This window comes from Chiloscyllium punctatum, chromosome 6 (assembly GCF_047496795.1).
Source record: "Chiloscyllium punctatum isolate Juve2018m chromosome 6, sChiPun1.3, whole genome shotgun sequence".
Lineage (NCBI taxonomy): Eukaryota > Metazoa > Chordata > Chondrichthyes > Orectolobiformes > Hemiscylliidae > Chiloscyllium > Chiloscyllium punctatum.
Genome location: NC_092744.1, coordinates 75,073,387 through 75,089,646, shown reverse-complemented (window position 1 = coordinate 75,089,646; position 16,260 = coordinate 75,073,387). Strand labels below are relative to the sequence as shown.

Below are 16,260 nucleotides of genomic sequence, written 5' to 3'. Positions count from 1 at the left end.
AGCAATGTATTGATCATATTATTAAGAAATCAGTGCCTTGGTAGGTCATTGAAGTTGCTACATAATTTGAGCAGATTCTGGCCCGAACACCACTTGCTTTCCTATCTCCCACAATTCTTGACAGTGAAATTTCTATAAAACCCAACTTGAATATGTTCAGTAAACCAACATCCACAGCTTTCTGCAGAAGAACATTCCAAAATCTAATGTTCTTCTGAGAAAACAAGTTCCTCCTTATTTCCATTTTAAATAGTAAGCTTGGCTGCAGAGTGAGAGAGTCTGACAGCCCAAAAAGAGATCAACCAGCCCATGGTACGTACCAGTAATCAAGAACCTACTTACCATAGTCCCATTTTCTAGGATTGGCCCATAGCCTTGTATGTGATGGCACTTCAAGCAATCATCTAAATACTTGTTAAATGTTGTGATGGTTATGGCTTATACCACCCTTTCAGACAGTGAGTTCCAAATAACCAACACTCTCTGGATGAAAGTACCTCTCTTTTTTTACCTTAGATCTACACCCCCTGGTTATTGATCCCTCTACTAAATGAAACAGTTCTTCCTGTAAATCCAGTGTTTGCACCTCATAATTTTATACATCTCAGTCAGGTCCCCCCTCAGCCTTCTCTGCTCTAAGGAAAGCAGTCACAGTCTATTTAGTCTCTTTTTATTGTCCCAGTATCTTTGTAAGTCTCCTCTGCACCCTGTCTAGCGCAACCACATCCTTCCTATATTATGCTGACCAGAATTGCACACAGATCTTCAGCTGTGCACTGAGGGCTGTCTATGTTTAATCAATGCATATATGCCCTTAGAAATCTGATAGATGTTTGGAAACTAAGGGATATGTGGAAAGGCTAGAATGGTATGGTTGACTTGAGTTTAGTTATAATCAAGCTGGAGAGTTTTTGTTCCCTTCTGTACCTTTTTGTAAGGTGCTTATGTTTTAGCTACCAATGGAGATTACCCTTCCTCTATCTTGATTAATTTGTTACAGTCTTGGTCTGCCTGATTCTTTTCAATCCTTCTCATTCCTAGCACACCTCTGCTGGCTTACCCATGTGATCTCTTGAGTGTGGGCTCTTGTTTTTCATTTTCTAATGGTCAAGATGTACCCTTCTCCTTGGCACGAAATGAATGTCATTTGCCTCAGCTAGTCGTGTTTTCCCTCCAGTTCTACTGAATATATCTATCTCATTCTTTCCATTTCTTTACTTTAAGGAGTAAGTGGGAAATGCATTCGAACGAACAATAAATGGCTGACTCCATCAGAGTTTGAAAGTATGAGTGACATCAGCCAACATCTTCGATATTGGAAGAGAAACATCCACTGTAAATCAAAGACTCTGGGCCAACTGATTCAGGTCTGTTCCACTGTCTGGTGAGATGCTGCTCATGGGATGCTTTAAACCTGCATCTTTATCCGAAGGCAACATTTCCAGTGCTCTCATTTTATCATAACAGGTTATCAGCAGTGAACTCCACTCATAAGACTCCACAAGGTGCTACCAGATGGCAGTCTACGAAAGCGCTTTGTGTATAAAAATTAGTCTGATAGGGTGTGAAAGGGAAATCACACTGACAAATTTACACAAGTCACCCTTACTCAATCCACATGTGAGTTTGGGGCACTATTAAATATGTCCATAATTCAGGCATTCCAGCTGGCCACATAAAACAAGCCTATGACCTACAATCCCTGCATCTGTTTAATGAGGTATCATGCCTATTAAAGAAGCCTTCTGGATCACTTTGTCTTAGAGATATAGTGATTGCTGCTCATCCTGTTCTAGATTCTGAAACAGCTGTCAATGTAAGATGTAGAGTAAATAAATTCTCCACAGTATTTCGCTGTGATCCCTTCTGCTGATGACATCTCCCATCCACAATGTTCCAGAACCATCCGTCAGGTTTCTACCTTTATCTTTTAATCTTACCAAATGTCTGAACCCTAACTGAAACCAGCATCACAGAAGTAGGCCCAGCCATATTCCCACCCAAGTGTCTTACACATTAGATGAAGATCAACAAAAATAATTGCTAAAAATTAACCATAAAAAAAATCAAATGGAAAGTTTCTGAACATGCAGTTGTGGATAGTTAATTGAAAATTGCCTATTCATTTATTGTTCTTCTGTTATTTGAGTAAACTGACTATGCATCCCCTAACTTGCACACTGCATTACTAACATGAGCTCCCTTTCATTTCCTTTTGTAACAGCGTACATGTCACCAGCTATATCATCAACACACATCAACTTCTGATCATATCCACATTGCCCCACTTTCAGTTTCAGTCACTCTCACTCACTTTGTCCTATTTCCTTGCCCTTCACAGAATCTACATTATGTTCAATTCAATTCAATTCATTTCATTCCACTGTCAGTATCTGTCTGTCCCCTGTCTCATTTCTTCCTCTGTTCCAGAGTCTTGTGCGCTCTGACATCTTGTCACACCTTGGAATACGTCTACAAGTTTGTATCCATATGATTTAATTTTTTTTCCTCTGATGCTTTCTATAAATTCTATTTTTCCAGAAAGGCTACCTGAAACTTCACAAGCTTGACTGTATTTGTGATAAGTGCACATCTCCCGATTTTGAATCTCAGGTAAATAAAACTTTGTTCTTGGTGTGGTAGTGGTGGTTTGAGTGAAAGAGGAGAATTAAAAGATTCACAATCCTTTGAGTGAATACATATATCATTCTCAACCTGAAACCAGGTGAAAGCATCTCTCAACATCCAATCTGTTCAGCCATCTTAGAGTTTTACACTTCTAAATTTCTCATTCTTTGAAATTCCAGAGACCATCGTTATTTCAGAGCAGCTGGATCCCAACACAATTCTGATTTATGATACAATTACAGAAATACAAGAGAAGAGAAAAAAGAGACAATTGTGCACACACAGATCAAGAGGCAGTCAAATAATGATAATTAGACAGAGATAGAGAGTTACTAAGTGAGAAAGAGAGATTGGTATATCTAAAGATTCACAAGAGAAAGCAGATGAGCATTTAAGAGAGATGCACACAGCTGGAATATTGGTGATAGTAATAGAGAAAAGGAGACTTGGAGCAGAGATGTTCCTGTGTTTGCCTTGAGGTTTTATGATGGCTGGAACTTTCTCTTCCCTGAAGCTGATGAGAGAGGCTGTAAGGATTGAACGAGTTTGCGATGGAGTAGAACTCAAATTAGGTTTTATTGTTATGTGTACTGAAGAACAAGGATACAGGAGTACAATGAAAGGTGTACAACGTCACCATTCCAGACACCATCCGAGGTACAAAATCTACCTAATTCACCTCTTCCTGGCACCCCCACAATAATGCTGGGCTGATAGGCCTGTGGGTGACTTTCCCCACTTGTCAGGGGTGGGATATGATGGTCAGGTCTTTTGGAAGCCTGGACAGTGGGTACGGGCCACTGAAAACTTGGCCCTTTCCTCCAATCTCTCCCGTACCCCTCTGCCTGTGGCATCTATCTCAGGACAAGAACATAAAGACTTACTTTCACCACTGGATTCCTTCCAGCATGGGTGTCAACAAGCAGTCTTTAGACTCAGCCTCTGATTGTCTAACGGCTTCTGTCAACCTGGACAGGCAGTGTCAAGGCACTCGAGAGGATGAGGAACTCACCTACATGCTGCCTATCAACTCTGAATGAAGTGATAGACAGGCAAAAGGACAAGTTACCTCACTGGTAAAGGCCACATTTAAACAAAGTCTACATTCCCAAGCTTACCTCTTGTTTACAACAAAGATTTCAGTATCACTCAGCCATATGTATAACTTGCTGTTTTAAATTAATAGGAGAACGATGATGAATGTTCAGCATGTAATGATGGAGGGGATTTAATCTGCTGTGATGAATGTCCCAGAGCTTTTCACTACCTCTGCCATGTCCCCTTGCTCAATCCAAATTTAAGGTTTGTATGTTGTATTCAATACATCATCGTGCCATATTAGGAGAGTTAGGGGACTGAAGTGTTAGAAGTAGTCCACTAATAGAATTTTAGAATATTGCAACACAAGAATATGTCTTTCATGCAAACATAGGGAAAGAAATCTTTTGTGTGAGTATGATGTGTCTGAGCAAAGGCAGTGGAGACCAAACCCAGTTGCGGATAAGATATTACTTAACTGCTGCAGAGCTATTTGCATTCCAACATATTCAATACCAACTTGCTCTTCTGAGCAGATGGGAAAATCTCACCTTAAAAACAAAACTGGCAAGGTCATGTAAGTAGATGTTGGCATACATGTGACATTTGATGCCTCCAACGATCATTCCAAAGAATGGTTGACCCACACATCAAGGAGGAAATATGAACCACCAGTGTCAGTGTGGGTGGTTACCATTTTGAAACCTGAAAACAAAATTAACTGCGGTAACTCATTTTGAATTAATGTGGCATGGTTTGTTCAATAAATCAATTGTACAATGGTTCCATTAATCACAATGCAAGTTTAAAGTCCATCATGAAATGTCAATTTTCCTACTAATCCTACAGGCGCTAACATCTAGGAACATACATGTATTCAACTTATTGATCAGAACTACTCACCAGGATAGCAGTGTGTATATAGATATTGGTAACCTATTAGTCTGAGACAATGGAAAGGAACTTATTTGTATATTTTGGAGAAGTTCATATCTGTCACATTGGAGTAGTTCTGCTTCAGATGTGCCAGCAGCAGTCCTAGTTAAACAGGATGTAACTCCCACACCAAATGGAGAAGGAAATTTCTGAAACAATTTGTTAGCTCTGATTGACAGCATGGGGTAATCCAAATCTTAAGGCAAATTTGAGTAAGTGATCAAAATTCAAGTATTTAACTAAATATTGAGTAGTGCAAATATTCTGCATATCTTAAGAGGCAGAGATATTGCAAGAATATCTACTGGAGACATGAAATTTGTAACAACTTCAATGGGAGATTTCAGGTACTCAAGTGATAAGTGAGCTGATGTACAAAAGCAATGTATTTTGCTGGGTACATCAGTGTAATGTAGAGGGAAGTCTAGTTTTGTATTTTGGGGTGTAATGAAGTTTGAGCAAATGAAGGATCGCGTCTTCGCATGATGTTTTTCCTACTGAACTGTACCTTACTGAAAGATTTCAATTAAGAATGTCAATGTTGTTAATTAGTTACAGTGAGAGTTTCATCTGCACCTTCTGCAAAATGGACAGACTATCAGCAAATAAGATCAGGGCAAGGGTCTCCAGCAGTGAATTCGATGTATATCGATCAAATATGACTCCAGAATACAGTCTGGTAAGTCTTTGTGATAACGATGTCTAATTCCATCTAGACAATTTACACTCTGCTAAGGAGCTAATGATGCAATAATGTGAGGACCTATTTTTCATACTGTGTGAGCAGTGAACCCAGTGTTGTGAATGTCCTTTCTTCATTCAGTGAGGTATGAAGCTCAGGACAATAGAGGGAAAGCGAGTTCTTTGTTTAACACATTCCATTCCCAAACACCGATAGCTCCTTTTGATGTTTTGTTATGCTTGGATCTGATTCTCACCCAGTTCCAATATCTAACGGGTTGGAAGAACCAATGTGCAATTTAATGTATGCATTAAACCATCCTGTTTTGCTGTTGGATATTTCTATAAGTGCCAGCTTTTTGAGTTTGGTTTTTAAGACCTCAAAGAGGAGGAATAGTTTAATCATAGTTAATGTTCCAACTAATATACTGAGCTGGATAAAATATGGTGGTTTGATTGAGCTGATCTCAGCTGCCTTACCCATTTAACCTCAACACTGTCAAGTTTGGGAGGAGAATAGTCACCCTGGGTTTGTCTTCCTGATCGCCCAGTTGAAATTCTGACTGAATATTGGGCATGTGCACGCGATGCATATGGATTTTCCCTTTGACCAAATAGCCACTGATGTTGTCACAATTCAGGATGGTGTTTAGATAATCTAGATAACTCAATTACATATTAAAGAAAACATTAATTGCTTGTTTTTAATTGAGAGTTTTAAATTACAGAAATGTGAATATATTTTACTCCGACTGTGTTGCGAACCAGACGCCCTAGAGTTTGAAAAAAACCCCTGTGACATTGTAAGTATTTGTCGTGAGTCACCACTCCATTCACAGTTGGTTACGTAAATGCCAGTTGCAACAAGCAGAAATGCTCAATCTGTGTCTCTCTGACCCAGCATGCATGCTAAATATTGTTAGTAAAAAGATGAGCCAAGTGGTTGTTAGCTCTCTTAACATACTGTGCTAGAACTGGTGCATGCATTAATTGTGTACTACACCGACTCTGCAAACCCACTGTCATGTGGGTGAAATAGAACTCACTCATAGTTGCTAACCATGTATTAAACCATGTATATTTATGAGGAACTTTAGTTAGCTGTCTCATGGGCTGACGTTGCCTGAACCTGCCTTGGCAAAAACAACCAAATGGTTACTAGACTTCCCATTCCCAATATGTGATTCTTTGTACCGTTCCATACATTCAGAGGTATTTATCTTGACTAAGCATTTATCTCTCAACCATCACCAGCCAGCCATTGGGTGCAGTATTTACAGATTACTTACAGTGTGGAAACTGGTGCACACTGACCCTCCGAAGAGCAACCCACCCAGACCCATTCCCCTACATTTACCCCTTCATCTAACACTACATTTTTTTTGGACTGTGAGAGGAAACTGGAGCAAACCCACACAGACGGTTGCCTGAGGCGGGAGTTGAACCCGGGTCTCTAGCACTGTGAGGCAGCAGTGCTAACCACTATGCCACCGTGTGCCCATTATTGCAGTGAGCAAAACTCTTACTCCATATTGATGTTAAAATCTGTGACTTCTCAGATATGCTTAGAGAGCCCACATACAATCATTCTTTCTCTCCCTACTCTAGCAGACTTCATGTGGTGTTCTATTCATGTTTGATTATTGGCGTGTCCTTATGCAGTAACAATCTGTGCTTTTATTTTTACATAAACTGAATTGGGATTTCCCTGTACGTCCCTGCTTATTGCCAGTCTGCATTTTCACAGGTTCCAAATTACGGTGATATAATTGAAAGCCCCATGTGGTTCTGCAAGGTGAAGATGAAGCTGGCCACTAACAGATACCCCACAGTGGGTGGTTTTATCGATGACATCAGGCTAATCTTCCATAACTGTGCCAGATTCAACCAGGTAATAAACAAAGCGGTATGGCTTCAACAGCACAGACTCTCTCGGTTGTGGTGATGACCCCTAAAGAAGGTTGCACATTAATTGCTGCTGGCACGCTTGTGTCATTAAAGATCCCCAGCGGAAATGTTGGGACAGTATCTCCTTCACTTCCTTTTTTTTCCTCTTTCATTCATTTTATGGTCACCGTATTTAGGGGAGGATATAGAGGCAGTTCACAGAGTGTCCCCTAGACTAATACCTGGAGTGGGCAGGTTGTCTTTTCAAAGGTTGGACAGACAAGGCTCGTATCCACTGGAGTTGAGAAAGGTAAGAGGCGACTCAGTTGAAACATGTAAAAACCCAAAGGATCCTCATGGAGTAGATGTGGAAGAGAAGATAAAAACTGAAAGAACTACGGATGCTGTAAATCAGAAACCAACACAGAAATTGCTGGAAAAGCTCAGCAGGTCTTGCAACATCTGTGGAAAGAAATCAAAGTTAACATTTTGGGTCTGGTGACCCTTCCTCAGGACTGATTGTAGCTAGGGAAATAGCGTTTTTTTGTGCAGAAGATAGGAAGGGGGAGGGGGTAAGGAGTAAATGATAGGTGGGGATAGAGCCCAAAGAAAGAGAAGAACAGTTGGACAGACAACGGAGTGGATAACAATCTGGCAAAGAGGGTATAGCTGTTAAAAGAGACTATTATTGGCTAACAATGGGTTGTGTGTAAAAGCAGACTGTGAGATAACAAGGCCAGGTGTATGTTTCCTGGCCAATATCTCCGTCACAGGTTTGCTCCAGTGCTCCTGTAAAGCTCAGCATAAGCTGGAAGGAGAGCACTTGATTTTCCACTTGGGAACTCTGCAGCCTCCTGAGTTCAATAAATTTAGGACTTGAGCTCTCATGTCGTAGCCCTCACCCCACATGCCAGGCCTCTGCATGAATGCAAGCCATTGCAATAGATTTCAAATTCACAGCATCCATTTCCTTTTATAAGCTAGGGGATGTCCGGGGTAAGTGGATTTGAGAATTTGAACAACAAGCTAGTGAAAGGGCTCCCACTCTTGATTTGGGATTGAGAAATTGAGAGATAGACAGATAGACTAGGATATACAAGAGGATAGGGAGCTAAAGAAGCATAGAGGATGACCAAAAAAGTATTGGGCGAATAAGAAGGACTAGGCAATAGAGGGACGGTTTAGGGAAGTGAGAATGCGAGCAATGGACTGAAGGGAGGAAGAAGGTGAGAGGGGTTGGGGGAAAAGTGTGAGGGAAAGGCTGGGGAAGGATCTGAGTGAGGATCTAGGAAGGAAGAGAGAGAGGTGCAGACAGGAAAGTGTGAGGGAGGGAAGGCAGAGCTTGGAGGGTAGCGGTGGGGCTGGAAGTTGTGAAAGAAGGTGAGAGAGAGACAGGCTGGGCAGAAATATGTGAGAGAGAGGTTGGAGGATAAGAGGGTAAAAGAGGGGCTGAGAGGAGGATATGAGAGAGGGTATGGGCAGGAGAATGCGAGGGAGAGGGTAAAGGAAAGGATTTAGAGAGCGTCTGCGGGAGGAGGTTGTGATAGAGAGAAAGGACTGGAGAGGAGAAGAGATTGAGAGAGGGGCTGAATGGTAGGGGAGGGAGAGAGAAAGAGAGAGAAATGTGCTGGGGAAAGGAGAAAGTGAGAGATGGTTGAGCTTTTGTTGGAATGAGAAGAGAGTGAGCTATATTATGTTTTTATAACCAAAGTAGGTTAGAGTTCCTGGGCAATTTACTGATGGCTTCTCTTCTTGTTACTAGGGAAATGAACTTGAAGTCATTGGAAGAAAATTTAGTGATGAATTTGAAGAGGTCATGGTGGAGACATTTGATATTGGCAACAATGATCTTAATATCCCATAAGTGGATAAATGTAACTAAATGAAGAACTACAATGTGTTAATGTAGCAGAATCTTACCAGATTTTTAACTGTATTTTTTGAACTCAACATTTAAATATAGATATATGTATATTTTCTGTATCTTTTATAATAAAATAGAAAATTGATGACTGAATACAACATTGCCAGTTGCATGCATTTTGTTTATAGGAACATGTATGCTTGTAGGTATTTGTGCATTCTATATACCTGTACATGCTTGTATCAGTATATAGCGTGCAGAATTCAGGTATTGGGTTGAATCTTACGTGCAGAGGTTGCATTGAGTTGATTGGAGGAATACCCACCATGGGGACTAGCAAGTTATTTTACCATATCTTACCAAACTCACCTCATGAGCTACCAGACTTCCCCTATGGTATTCCTCATGTCTGATTCTATTCCCATCTTATCATGCATGACTCCCAGAAGAACTTGCTATTCAGCATATATCTGCTGAAAGAGTGGCATGCCTGTGCCATCTTTAAAAAGCCAATGTGTACCCTGACAAGTGTTGCCAATCTGGCATTGCCCCTCCTCAGCAATAGTTTGACACAGCAGTTCTGAAGCCATGTTGCTGACAGCACATAGCCAGCATGGCTGATGCTCATTTGCATATACGTTCCCTAATTCTCTCACCCTAATCTCTGTTTACTCATCAGGCCAGTGAGCAGGTCTGTAGCTACATCCCGACTAAACACCCTCACTAAGTCAGTGTTACTCACAGACATATCATGTAGCTAACTTCTGTGTGCATTCGTCCATACAGTGAGATATGCTGCTCCCAGGTAATGAGGGCCATGTCTCAAACATTAATCCAACTTCAGCCTCAGCAACTTGGTGAAGGTGATGCGCTGGCTGACTGACCAGCACATTACATCAAAAGGGGAATATATGCAGAACTCCAAAGTGCTTCCCATCCCAAACCCCCATCAATCATTCAACTCATCATAACATTCAATGCCGACTGTTCTTAAACCAACATGACAGATGATGAAGCAGTGACCTTAATGAGGCAAGGCAAGTCCTCAAAAAGGCAATTTACAAGCAATGAATCCCCCCATTAATTGGCACTTGCTGCTGCCTTGTCGAGAACCTTATCTTATCATTTGGCAAAAGCATTAAAAAAAGGAGTGAGGGCTTTTGTGGCACAGTGCAACAGTCACTACCTCAGGACCAGAACATGCAGGTTAAAGTCTCATCTGCTCCAGAGATGTGTGATAGCAACTCTGAACAGGTTGATTAGAAAATAAAAGAGGCAGTGACATGTTTCCAACATCAAGACATGCCTTGCTGGATGTCTCATCTGATTCCATCACAAAGCTCACCATAGCCCATGTTGTTTAAACCCCAAAAGGTTTCACCCACTGTGTGTGAATGTGCATGTATATATGTGGTGTGCGTGCGTGCATGTGTGTGCAGTGTTCATATACATGCAAACGTAAGAATTAGGAGCAGGAGTAGGCCATCTGGCCCTTCGAACCTGCTCCGCCATTCAATAAGATCATGGCTGACCTTTTTGAGCACTTAGCTCCACCAACCCACCCTCTCACCATATCCCTTAATTCCTTTATTGTTCAAAACAAATCTATCTTAGCTTTAAAAATGTTTACTGAAGTAGTGACAACTGCTTCACTGGGCAGGGAATTCCATAGATTTACAAACCTCTGGGTGAAGAAGTCCCTTCTCAATTCAATCCTAAATCTGCTCCCTCTAATCTTGAGGCTTTACTCTCTTGTCCTAGTTTCACCTGATGAATGGCTTTTGCCCGAAACGTCGATTCCCCTGCTCCTCGAATGCTGCCTGACCTGCTGTGCTTTTCCAGCACCACACCCTCGACTCTGATTTCCAGCAGCTGCAGTACTCACTTTTGCCAAGTTTCACCTGCCAGAGGAAGCATCCTCTCTACTTCTATCTGATCTATTCCCTTCATAACTTTATTTATTTCTATAAGATTCCCCCCCCATTCTTCTAAATTCCAATAAATATAATCCCAGTCTACTCAGTCTCTCCTCATAAACCAATCCCCCTCAATTCTAGAATCAACTTAGTGAACCTTCTCTGTACTCCCTCTAGTGTCTGTACATCTTTCTCAAGTAAGGAGACCAAGATTGTTTGCAGTACTCCTGGTGTGGCCTCACCAGCACCTTGTACAGCTGCAACATAACCTCCCTGCTTTTAAACTGAACAATGAAGGACAAAATTCCATTTGCCTTCCTAATTACATGTTGTACCTGCAGACCAACCTTCTGTGATTCATGCACAAGGACACCCAGGTCCCTCTGCACAGCAGCATGCTGCAACTTTTTACCATTCAAGTAATGATCCTTTTTACTGTTATTTCTACCAAAATGGATGACTTCACATTTATTAACATTGTATTCCATCTGCCAGACCTTTGCCCACTCATTTAAAGTTTCACAGTCCTCTGCACACTTTGCTCTGCCACTCATCTGTCATCTGTAAACTTACAATGTATACATGGTCCCCAATTCCAAATCATCTAGACAAATTGTGAATAATTGCGGTCCCAACACCGATCCCTGAGGTAAACCACTAGTTATTTTTTGCAAACCAGAATAGCACTCATTTATCCTCACTATTTGCTTCCTGTTAGTCAACCAATCTTCTATCCATGCTAATACTTTACTCCTAAAGCCATGAATCTTAATTTTATGCAGCAGTCTCTAGTGTGGCACTTTGTCGAAGGCCATTTGGAAATCTAGGTACACCACATCCACTGGGTCTCCGTTGTCCAACTTGCTCATAATGTCTTCATTGAATTCCAAAAGATTAGTTAAGCATGACCTGCCCTTCATGAACCCGTGCGGTATCGGCCCAACAGGACAATTTCTATCAAGATGCCTCGCTGTTTCTTTCTTTATAATAGATTCAAGCATCTTCCCCACTACAGAAGTGAAGCTGTACCGGTCTATAAACGTCCATCTTTTGTCTACCTCCCTTTTTAAACAGTGGCTTCATATTTGCTGTTTTCTAATTTGCTGCTACTGCCCCAGAGTCCAGCGAATTTTGGAGACGTGAGATATTTCCGTATAAAGAGAGAAAGATTTTCATATATATAGTATATTTCATGAACTCGCTGTCTTCCCAAAGCATGTTACAATGAGGTACTTTTGGAATGTGGGATACACAGCAGGTGACTGCACAACAAACTATGGCAGCAGTGACATGCTGATGTCCAAATCATCTGTTTTCGATTTGGATGAAAGGATCAAGGGCTCAACTTGCTGATGCCACAAAGATGGGTAGGAAAGTGAGTTATGAAGAGGAGCCTACAAAGGGATATAAAGTGGCTAAGTGAGTGAGCAGGGGTCTGACAAATAAAGCACAAAGAGGGTAAATATGAAATTGTCCATTTTGGTAGAAAGAATAAAACAAAAACATATTATCTAAATGATGAGAAGTTGCAGAGATCCAAGGTGCAGCAAGATCTGGGTACCCTAAGAGATTAATAACAGAAGGTTAGTGTGCAGGTAATCAGGAAATTTGACAATGTTAAGTTTTATTGTGAAGAGAATTGAATGCAGGAGTAGCAAGGTTATGTTTCAGTTATACAAGGCATTGATGAGATTGCATCTGGAGTACTGTGTACACTACTGGTCACCATACATGTGGAAGAATGTTAATGCATTGGACATAGTTTAGAGAAAGCTTACTCGGCTAATACCTGAAATGAAAGGGTTGCCTTATGAGGAATAGCTAGGCTGGCAAGGCCAGTAACCTCTGGCGTTTAGAAGAGTCAGAAGTGACTTATTTGAAGTATAAAAGATCCTGAGGGGACTTGAGCAGGTGGACATCATGAGTGTGTTTTCTCTTGTGGGAAAATCTAGGACTAGAAGTCATAATTTAAAAATTAAGGGGTGCAAATTTGTAAAGAGATGAAGAAATATTCTTGTTCTAGAACATAGAACATAGAACATAGAACAATACAGCGCAGTACAGGCCCTTCGGCCCTCGATGTTGCGCCGATCAAAGCCCACCTAACCTACACTAACCCACTATCCTCCATATACCTATCCAATGCCCGCTTAAATACCCATAAAGAGGGAGAGTCCACTACTGCTACTGGCAGGGCATTCCATGATCTTACGACTCTCAGAGGGTTGTGACATTTCAGAATTCCCTTTCTCAAAAAGCACTGGATGCAGACTCTTTAAATGTTTCAAGACAAAGGTAAATAGATTCTTAATGTTTGAAGGGATGAAAGATTACTGGACAGATTCAGGAATGTAGAGTTAAGGTTAAAATCAGATCCGCCATGTCCTTATTGAATGGTGGAACAGGTTCAAAGGGCCAAGTATTGCTTGTTTGTATATTCACTTGTTTTTGTGAGGTTGAATGAGGGATCAATGTTGGCCAGAAAGCAAATATTTCAACTGGTCTTTGAAATTATCATGGGATATTTTACATGCAGCATGTCTCAAGACTACTGCCCAGTGGCCCTAACTTCGGTGGTCGTAAAGTGCTTTGAAAGGCCGGTCATGGCATTCATCAACTCCAGCCTCACCACTACTCTTGACCCACTCCAATTTGCCTATCGGACCAACAGATCCACGTCAGATGTCATATCACTTGCCCTTCACTCCTCCCTAACACATCTTGACACCAAGAACAGCTACGTAAGAATTCTACTCATTGAGTACAGTTCAGCCTTCAATACTATTATCTCGTCAAGACTGATTACTAAACTTAGTGATCTCAGACTAAGCCCCATTCTCTGCAACTGGATCCTCAGTTTCCTGACCCACAGGTCACAATCAGTGAAGATTGGGGACCATATTTCATCCTCACTAACACTCAGCACTGGAGCCCCCCAAACATGTGTACTCAGCCCTCTACTGTACTCACTGTATACCCATGACTATGTCGCCAAATACCAGACTAACGCCATTTACAAGTTCGCTGATGACACCACCATAGTCGGTCGAATCTCAGATGGTGATGAAACAGATTACAAACGGGAGGTGGAAGACCTGGAAAAATGGTGCACTGAGAACAACCTTGCTCTCAATGCCGGCAAAACCAAGGAACTCATTATTGACTTTTGGCGTGATGTTACTCATGCCCCCTTACACATTAACAGCACAGCGGCAGAATGAGTGGAGCATGTCAAGATCCTGGGAGTGGTCATCAAAACAAGCTTTCTTAGACTCCTCACGTGGATGGACGCACTGGTTACAAAGGCTGAACAATGTCTCTTCTTCCTCAGGCAGCTGAGGAAATTAGTGAATACCCGTGGCAACTTTTATAGATGCACTATCGAGAGCATTCCATCTGTATGCGCCACTATCTGGTATGGCAACTGTACTATTCAAGATCGGAGATGGTTACAGAGAGTGGTGAACTCAGCCCGGACAGTCACAAAGGCCAACCTCCCATCTGTAGAAGCCACCTACCAGGCCCGCTGACAAGGAAAGGCTGCTAGAATTCTCAAAGATCCATCCCATCCTGGCAATGTTTTTCGACAACCTCTTATCATCGGGGAGAAGGTACAGAAGCCTGAACACATGTGCCAGCCGGTTTCAAAACAGTTTATACCATACTGTTGTTAGAATACTGAATGGACTCACAAACTCTTAACATTCACCAGAACCTGTGTTTTTGATTTTGCTGCTGTTGCATATTATTTACTTATCAATGTACTTAACAATGTCACTTGTCTGCATTGCTTGCAAGACAAAGCTTTTCACTGTGCCTTGGTACACACGACAATAAATTCAATTCAATTCACTTGAGAGAGGGAAGATGTGGCCTTGGTTTAATCTTGATCCCAAAGATAACACCTCTGACAGTGTTTCACTTCCTCAGTACTGTCCTGAAACATCAGTCAAGCTTTTTATGCTCAATTCACTGGAGTGGGACTTGAACACACTGAGTTCAGGACTACCCACTGAACAAGAGCTGACACAAAGCATAGCAGGTGGTCCTCTTTGAGATTATTTCAGGCATTGGGACTACTTCTGAATCCAGACTGCACACGAAGGTGCAAAAAAAGGGAAAATTGTGTGGGAGGCATCCAATTAATTGCCACATTTGCATTTGTGTTCATTTAAATGGAGGAGGGAGCCTAGGTTGTCAGGAGCCTTTCCAATGGAGACTAGTAGCACCCACTGTGAGAGTAGCAGGAACACTGCATTGACTTCTGTGCAGCAGACGCAAGGTTCACTGCATGTGTCTCCGGGAGGCATCAATCTCCTCAATTTCATCACTCAGTGGCAATGCTGCAAGATGGGTAAACATTTGCTGCTGGTGTGCTCTTAAACGGCCTGAAATATAACCAGGCTCCAACTTCCCAGTGTACAACCTTCTCTCAAGTTCCAGCTGCTCCAACACACGTGAAATTCCCATGGAGTCTTGAAACAGGGATTAATTGTTCAATTAGGCACCACTCACAACTCTTCATTTGGCTCCTCAGATTTGTATCAATAATAGAAAATGTTATCATTACCTCTTGATGTTTAATGGCGTTACCCTTTTGAAGTGCCCCAGTATCAACTTTCTAGGGGTTACAATTGAAACTGAACTAGACCAAACATGTAAATATTGTGGGATAAGAGCAGGTCAGAGACTGGCAAGGTTTGGTGAATAGTTCATCCTCTAACTTTCCAGATCTTGTCTACTTTCTATAAGCTGTAAATCAGGAGTGTAATGTACTCTCCGTTTGCTTGGACGAGTGTAGCTTCAACAACACTTGAGGAGCTCAACACTGTCTAGACAAAGCCGTTAGTTTGATTAGCACCCTATTCATCATTTTCAACATTCACTTCCTCCTCTGATAGCACCTTCTGAATCCATGACCTCTAGCAATAGCAGGACAAAGGCAGCAAATAAGGGAATACCACAAGGTTCCCCTCCAAGCCACTCACCATCCTGACTTGGAAATATACCGCTATTCCTTCACTGTCAGTGTATCAAAGATACCCTGCTCTCGCACCAGCACCAACAGCACTGCAGTTGTTCCTCTAGCACATGCACTGCAGAAGTTTGAGGGGACACCTTCTCAAGGACAACTGGAGATAGGCCACAAAAGCTGGCTTAGCTCGTGATGGGCTTGAGTTAACTTAAAATCTCCTGCAGGTGATAATATATCAAGGAGTTAGTCCAAGGTGAAGTATTTAAAAATTCTCTGCCACCCCACCATGCCTCCAAAGCAGTTTTTGCAGCACCTGACCAGCACTGGTGAAGTGA

The 16,260-nt window shown here is 41.7% G+C and overlaps 1 protein-coding gene across 1 annotated transcript in view; it reads left to right on the top strand.

Moving 5' to 3' along the window:
* Positions 1-9,152, top strand: part of LOC140479084 (nuclear body protein SP140-like protein) — a 53,146-nt gene extending 43,994 nt beyond the window's left edge. The window contains exons 11-17 of the mRNA XM_072572942.1: positions 1,225-1,367; positions 2,542-2,613; positions 3,815-3,930; positions 5,155-5,281; positions 6,012-6,086; positions 7,031-7,174; positions 8,933-9,152. Of these exons, the coding sequence (XP_072429043.1) occupies positions 1,225-1,367; positions 2,542-2,613; positions 3,815-3,930; positions 5,155-5,281; positions 6,012-6,086; positions 7,031-7,174; positions 8,933-9,034 (779 nt within the window). The 3' untranslated portion in view covers positions 9,035-9,152. The remainder of the gene's footprint in view (positions 1-1,224; positions 1,368-2,541; positions 2,614-3,814; positions 3,931-5,154; positions 5,282-6,011; positions 6,087-7,030; positions 7,175-8,932) is intronic.
* Positions 9,153-16,260: the final 7,108 nt, after the last annotated feature.